Source organism: Moschus berezovskii, chromosome 15 (genome assembly GCF_049115385.1).
Source record: "Moschus berezovskii isolate FMDL1 chromosome 15, NW_MosBer_1.0, whole genome shotgun sequence".
Classification (NCBI taxonomy): Eukaryota; Metazoa; Chordata; class Mammalia; order Artiodactyla; family Moschidae; genus Moschus; species Moschus berezovskii.
In genome coordinates, this window is record NC_142474.1 from 488,136 (window position 1) to 496,149 (window position 8,014).

The following is an 8,014-nucleotide window of genomic DNA, read 5'->3' on the forward strand; positions in this document are numbered from 1 at the left end:
TATGCCATTTACTGCAAAGGGGCTCTATTCATATGCACATATGGAGACGCACCCCTAAAATCACACATTCCTTTCAACCTATAGTGGCTAGAATACCTACATGTTAAGTAATACGGTATATCTAATTGTATCTTACTAAAGAGATAATGCACATTGATTCAATTCTAAAAGCATATCTATGCTGAGTGAAAGACCTCCACGGAGAGTCTTCCTTCCAGGAGGACCCTTCCCAGGGAACAACGAGACCACTCGCGTCCGGATGCAATCAGCAAGAGGTTTATTCGAATACCAGGTACCTGGGGCGACAAAGTCTGTCGATAGGCTTTGCGCGCCCAACGGTTGGAGTGAGGGGTTTTTATAGGAGCGGCGAAGGCGGGAAGCGTGGGTACAGAAGCGAGAAGCTTGGTTACTGGGTCTCTATTGGCTGATTTAAAAGCGAGGTCCTAATAAGGCGGTTTTTCGGGTGAGGCGGCAGGTTACACAAGCACCTATTTCTGTTCAAAAGATCAAGCTGGCAGAAGCTCATTGGCCAGTTCATACATGCACGGAAGCTCATTGGCCAGCTTATACGCGCGCGGGGTTTTTCTGGGGGGGGTTTCCCTCTTTTACTCTGATTGGCTCGACTTTTGGCGCCGGCGGGACTTTTCTTGGGAGGAGTTTCTTAATTCTTGGCGCCGGCGGGATCTTCTTAGGGAGGAGTCTGTGACTCAAGTTTGTGTGTCGCAATCCCCTCCTCCCTCTAGGGGCTTTTTGAGACCTGGCCCAAGATGGTCAAATTATGGATTTCTCATTCCCCCATTTCTCTTGTGAATAAGAATGGAATCTTTCATTCGAGGTTTTTAAGCCATCTCTATTCATACTCACCTTGTCTTACTTGGTGATATTGCTGAGTTAGGACCAAGGCTTGCACAACTGACAGTCTGTCTTTAATGAACTGCATTAGCCGGTTGAAAATGCATGGGCCAAACAATAGTATTAGCAGGATAATTATTAGAGGGCCCATGATGGAGGAGAGTAGGGTTGTGAGCCAGGGGGAGCGATTGAACCAACTTTCAAACCATCCCTGTTCAGTCTCGAATAATTTTTGCCTCTGTTTGAGTCTTTCTCTTAGCTTAGCCATATTGTCTCTCACTAGCCCGGTATGGTCCGCATAGAAGCAGCATTCCTCCTTTAGGGCTGCACAAAGCCCTCCTTCCTGCAAAAATAGGATATCTAGCCCTCTCCTGTTTTGCAGAACTACTTCGGAGAGGGAGGTAAGTGACTTTTCTAGAGCGCTCACAGATTCTTCTAATGCTTTGATGTCAGTGTGCATGGCGGCCTGGAGCTGTCTGAACTGACTAGTTTCTATGAGTGCTGCCGTCCCCGTGCCCAATCCTGCCGCTATTCCTCCCACCATAAATCCTCCAAGCAGCACGGCCAGGGTGATAGAGACAGGCTCTCTCTTATAACGAAACCTTTTTTCAAAATAGTTATAGACATACTCAGAACTATGGTAGGTTATTCTAGGCCATAACTCAACCAAGACACAGTAGTCAGTGGTTCTGTTAAGCACTGCGGCAGAGACACATGGGGTTAGCCCGGTGCTGCAAGCCCAATAGGTCCCAGTAGGGGCTTCTAGATAGTAGGTGCCTCCGGTTAGGGTTTTGGTGGTGTCACATAAGACCCGGTGGGTTTTGGGGATGGTTCCAAGGCAAAGTCCTTTTCCAGAAACCTGGGACAAGGTTAGTTTATGCTGAGTGCCAGAGGCACATCGGCCGGAGACCTGGGTATGATTGGAGTAGTTGCCCCCGACTGCTATACCCTCGTAATAAGGGGGACTAGACACTAAGCACAGCCAGCACTCTTGGGTCCTGTCAGGGTCAGAGGCGTTAAGGGTGAAGTAGGCTCCCTGTACCAGGTTGAATAATCGGTCCCTAGTTTCTGGTGTAGGGGCCTCTGATGGTCCTGGCAGAGGTGTCAACTGACTAGGTGAGGGGGTACTAATTTTGATTACGGGGCGTATCTTAGGGGCTTGAGGGCTCCGAGCCGTCAGGACGGTGTTGGGTCCGACAGCAGCAGTGGGGCCTGGGGTTTCTATGGTTTGGAGGATGGTTAAGATACCCCCGTAATAGGGGCCATGCCAATAGATGGGCCCCATAGTGGTCTGAATTCCCCAGCTGAGCCCTGAAGTCCATCGGAGTCCCTTTGCTGTTTCTTGGTTGAACATTATCTTAACTTGGGCATACCTATCTTTCCCGTCTGGGCCTGGGGAATATGCACCCCAGTCGGGGGCCTTTAGTGCAAACGAGAAGATAATTCCATCCCTGTTTCCAACGTCCCACTTATGTTTGCCATCATTTGAGGTCACGCAGGACCAAGAACTACACCAATAATGTTGTAGGCCCCCGCAAGTTTTCCAGTTTTTCATATACCCTGGGCATGCCCAAAACCCGTTGTCCTGCAGAAGTCCCCCGGCCCAAGTTACTTGTACGAGGTCTTTGAAGTTAAAATACAGAATTGGCCACCAAGTGTTGGGGGGGTGAATCTCGGTGGTCGAGTTGAGTACCTCGCCGGTTAGCCCATCTAGAAGTTTCCAGGTTATTTGTTTTGGGGTATGGGGGTTAGTAGGGGATACAGGTGACAGGGAACCCAAGATTATAAGGATTACAGCTATATAATTTTTGAAAGTCTTATCTTGAGTGGATTTTGAGAGCGCTGGAGCTTCCATCGAGGCGGTCCGTCCGGGCTGTCTTGGCTGATGTCGGCGGAGCTCGATGACGGGGCACGCTTAACGTGCGAAGAGTGGATCCAAGCAGCGATGCCGTCTACCTTCAGGGCGGTTGGGGTAGTCAAGAGGACTGTATAGGGTCCTTTCCACCGGGGCTCGAGGTTTTTAGTCTGATGTCTGCGGACCCAGACAGAGTCTCCAATCTGAAATGGGTGCGGGATCACGGGTTTGTTCAGCTGTTCCTGGTAGGCTGCGGCCAGTGGTCCCCAAACTTCCTTTTGTACGATCTGGAGCGCCTGCAGATGGGCTTTTAAAGAAGGGCTGTTAGCATGTTCAGCAATATGGGGATCGAGGAGAGTGGTGGCCGGCGGTGGGGCCCCATATAGTATTTCAAATGGGGTTAAGCCGTGGGGCCCTGGGGTATTCCGGGCTCGGTATAGGGCCAGGGGCAGTAGGGACACCCAGTCTCTGGAGCCAGTTGCAAGCGTTAATTTGATTAAGGTCTCCTTGATGGTTCTATTCATTCGTTCTACCTGCCCTGAACTTTGGGGTCTGTAGGCGCAATGTAATTTCCAATTAATCCCCAACAGCTTAGCCACCAGCTGACTTACCTGGGAGACGAAGGCTGGCCCGTTATCGGTCCCTAGTGCCTGGGGCATTCCATACCTGGGAAAAATTTCTTCTAGCAGCTTCTTGGTGACTGTTCGGGCCGTCTCCTGTTTCGTGGGGAAGGCCTCTACCCAGCCAGAGAAAGTGTCCACAAACACCAAGAGATATTTATAGCCATAGTGTCCTGGTTTCACCTCAGTGAAGTCGATTTCCCAATGTATGCCTGGTCGGTGTCCCCGCACCCGGGTTCCGATCCCATATCGGGCTTTGTTTGCATTAACCTGGGCGCAGGCTCTGCAGCTGCCTGCCACTTGCTGTAAAAGGCTGTCCCCCTCTAATAAATAATATGGGTTTTCCCTCTCTATGAGGGCCTTCATTTTTCGGGGGCTAAGGTGGGTTAATTTGTGTAGATGGTCAAAGAATTCCTGAGTCTGTTTCTTGGGCATTACTGGCTTTTGTTGATAAGTCCAGCATCCCTCTTCAGGTTTATAGGAAGCTCCCATCTTCCGTAGTAGGCCTATGTCTTCCTCAGTATACTGGAACGGCCAATTTGAGGCATAAGTATTGACAAGTCCCGAGGCCAGAGGGAGGATTTGCGAGGCATCGGGTGGCCCGCTTGAGGCCGCCTCTCGGGCCGCTCTGTCGGCCATCCGATTTCCTCGCGCCACGGGACTGTCTCCTTTTTGGTGTCCTGGGCAATGTACGATACTGAGTTTTCGGGGAAGGAACAGGGCCTTTAGTAAATCTAGAATCTCAGTCTTATTTTTGATGTCTTTTCCCTCAGAGGTAAGGAGCCCTCTGCGTCTATAAATTTCCCCGTGGATGTGGGCTGTGGCGAATGCGTACCGGCTGTCGGTGTACACATTCAACTTCTTACCTTCTGCCATCCAGAGGGCCGTGGTCAGGGCGATGAGTTCGGCTTTCTGGGCTGAGGTCCCCGGCGGAAGGGCTTCTGCCCAGATTACCTCGGTTTCCGTAGTCACAGCTGCCCCCGCCTTCCTTTGTCCGTTATCCACCAAGCTGCTACCGTCAGTGTACCAGGTGAAGTCCGCGTCCGGCAGTGGTCGGTCTGTCAGGTCTGGCCTGGTCCCATGCGCCTCAGCAAGAATTAAGTGGCAGTCATGCCATTCGGGTTCTTCCGGGATCGGGAGCAGGGTGGCCGGGTTGAGTGCCACGATGGGACCGAAATGCACTCGGTCCGTGTCCAGGAGCATGGCTTGGTAGTGAGTCATCCGGGAATTGGATAGCCAGCGATCTGGTGGCTGTCTGATGAGGGCTTCTACCGCGTGGGGGGCGAAGATGGTCAGAGGTTGTCCCATAGTCAACTTGTGGGCGTCTTTGGTGAGGACTGCGATGGCGGCCACCATGCGTAAGCAGGGTGGCCATCCTGACGCCACAGGGTCTAGTTTCTTGGAGAGGTATGCCACAGGGCGCTTCCAGGGTCCTATGGTCTGAACTAAGACCCCCTTTGCATAACCTTGCTTTTCATCTACGTATAACCCGAAGGGTTTAGTCAGGTCCGGGAGCCCGAGGGCGGGAGAGGTCAATAGGGCCCTCTTAATATTTTCGAAGGCATTGGAATGCTCTTCCCGTCAGTCAAAGTATGCTCCCTGTTTTGTGAGAGGGTAGAGAGGTGCCGCCATTTCGGCAAAACCCGGTATCCAAAGGCGGCAAAACCCCGCTGTCCCCAAGAATTCCCGCAACTGGCGGGGGTTTTTAGGGACTGGAATGTTCATGATGGTCTGTTGGCGGGCTTTAGTCAGCCACCTCTGTCCTTCTTTTATCCGGTAGCCCAGATAGGTGACTTGTTGTTGGCATATTTGGGCCTTTTTTTCCGATGCCCGGTATCCTAAAGTCCCCAAAGCCTCGAGGAGGGCAGACGTACCTTTTTTGCAGTCTTCTTCCGTTTTTGCCGCTAGTAGGAGGTCATCTACATATTGCAGCAGGATGAGGGTTGGGTGTTGGACTCTGAAGTCAGCCAAGTCTCGGTGCAGAGCCTCATCGAAAAGAGTCGGACTGTTTTTGAACCCTTGTGGGAGGCGGGTCCAAGTTAACTGTCCGGATATCCCCAGCTCTGGATCCTTCCATTCAAAGGCAAAAAGGGGTTGGCTATCTAGATGCAATCTCAGGCAGAAGAAGGCATCTTTAAGGTCTAGCACCGTATACCAGACATGGGTTGGCGGGAGCCCACTCAATAAATTGTATGGGTTGGGGACTGTGGGGTGTATGTCTTGTACCCTCTTGTTGACTTCTCTCAAATCTTGAACTGGCCTATAGTCTCCCGTGCCTGGCTTTTTTACAGGGAGGAGGGGGGTGTTCCAGGGCGACCGGCAGGGGATTAAGATTCCTTGGTCTAAGAGTCTCTTGATGTGCGGCCGGATTCCTTGGTAGGCTTCTCGGGACATGGGGTATTGCTTGATTGACACCGGGGAGGCGGTAGCTTTTAGAGATATTATTAAGGGCGGCTGTCTAACGGCCAGTCCTATCCCCCCGGTCTCGGCCCATGCTAGCGGGAATTTTTGTAGCCAGAGGTCGCCTTGAGCCTCATTAGGTCTTTCCTCTTCGTAGAGCTTATATTCATCTTCCAATTTTAGGGTCAAAACATGGAGGGGCTCCCCTTGGGGCCCCGTCACACAAGATCCCGCCTCTCTGAAATGCACTTGGGCCCTGAGCTTGGTGAGGAGGTCTCGTCCCAACAGGGGGTAGGGGCAATCAGGCACATGTAGAAAGGAATGGATTACCTCTCCGGTGGCCAGGCGTACCCTTCGGTCCGTGGTCCACAGGTATCGCTTACCTCCCGTGGCGCCTTGGACCCACGCTGACTTGTTACTCAAGGGTCCCGCCGGACGAGTCAGCACGGAGTGTTGAGCGCCGGTGTCCACCAGGAAGGTGACAGGTTGCCCCCCAACGTCGAGAGTTACCCTGGGCTCAGGGGGGGGCTCCTGGCCCTGACTCTCCTAGTCTCCCAAAGTTAGCAGGGCCGTCTGGGGCCTCGGTCGGCGGGGCCCCTTTGGTCGCTTTGGGCAGTCTCTAATCCAGTGTCCTTTTTCTTTGCAGTATGCACATTGGTCTTTATCTATTCGGGGCCCCTTCCGCTCTCCCCCTAACTTATCCTGCCGCTGTCCTGAAACTACGGTGGCCAACAGTTTACTAAACTCTTTATTTCTCTTACGGTCTCTTGCATTTTCCCTTTCTTCTGCCTCTTTCCTAAGCCTTTCCTCTCTTTCTTCTTGTGTCTCTCTCTTATTGAATATACGTTCTGCCTCCTTTACTAGGTCTTGTAAGGAACTCTCCTTGAGATTTTCTAATCTCTCTAGTTTCTTCCTAATATCTGGGGCGGACTGCCAGATAAAGGACATGGGGAGGTTGCACCCCGGGTCTTCAGGGTTATAAGGAGTGTACATGCGGTAGGCTTCTTTAAGCCGCTCTAGAAAGGCGGAGGGGGACTCCTCAGGACCCTGGGTGACTTGTTTTACCTGGGCCAAATTGGTGGGGCGTCTTGCTGCCCCCTGGAGACCCGCTATGAGCAACTGGCGATAGAGACGTAGGTGGTTCCTACCTTCAACCGTGGAGAAATCCCAGTCGGGGCGCCCCAGGGGGAAAGCAGCGTCAATCTCATTAGGTAGTTGGGTGGGACGACCGTTTTCGCCCGGGACATTTTTCCGGGCCTCCAAAAAGACTCGCTGCTTTTCTTCAGTGGTTAGTAGTGCCTGCAGCAGCTGTTGGCAGTCGTCCCACGTGGGTTGGTGAGTAACTAAGATGGACTCAATTAAGGAGATTAGCCTGGAGGGGTCTTGGGAGAAAGAAGGATTGTTATTTTTCCAATTATAGAGATCGGAGGCAGAAAAGGGCCAGTATTGGGGTTGGCCATTTGGCCCCGTTCGCAAAGGAAGGGCCTGCGAGGCGGAGTCTGGGGGTTGCTCTCGGCGGCCCCGCAGTCGTCCGGCCACCGGGGAGGGCGCCGGAGCGGTCGGGGCGCTGGGAGCTGCTTCTGCTGGGGCAGCTTCTCTCATTGGGGCAGGGCCTTGATAAGGTGGGGGGTCGTCGGTTAGGAGATCTATGAGGTGGCCTTCCTCCGGCGGTAACACCGGAACTGTCATAGGTGGCCTCTTATCTTTCTGTTCGCTAGAGGCTTTAGTCAGGGTTGGATATAAAGAAGAGTGAGTAGAAAGTCGGGTTGGGGCGGGTGAAGGGAGGAGCGGAGGGGTTGGAGCCGATGGGAGAGAGAGGCCTTTGGGGGTGACGAAGGGTTTGACCCAAGGCGGGGGAATACAGGCCAGGGCTTCCCAAGTTACGATGTAAGCCACTTGGTCAGGATGGCCATGCGGTCCTGGATCCATGATTCTGGATTTCACCTGAGAAATAATGTCGAGGTTAAATGTCCCATCCTGTGGCCAACCCACGTGGAAGGATGGCCATTCGGACGAGCAGAAGGTGATCCATCTTTTTTTCCGAATTTCCACCGACTGGTTGCGGGCAACGGTTAGGACATCTTTCCAATGCTGCAGAGTAAGGCTTAGGGGGGTGGTTACGGATTGACCCATCTCTTCTAGAAGGACAAATCCCACTATGAAACAAACAAACAGTAGACAGACACCACAACACCAAAATCGCACAGTGCGGTCTTTGCGCAAAACCGAAAGCAAAAACTCGGATGGAGACGTAGATGAGGGTCCGGTTCCCTCATCTCCCTGGAGT

General features: G+C 52.5%; 1 protein-coding gene across 1 annotated transcript; it reads right to left on the reverse strand.

The window, feature by feature from the left end:
* Positions 1-1,633: 1,633 nt before the first annotated feature.
* LOC129561014 (uncharacterized) lies at positions 1,634-7,416 on the reverse strand. The gene is given in 2 exon segments (XM_088844360.1): positions 1,634-3,014; positions 3,319-7,416. Coding segments are annotated over 2 exon segments (4,173 nt in total). The 3' UTR covers positions 1,634-2,939.
* Between the last annotated feature and the right edge of the window lie 598 nt (positions 7,417-8,014).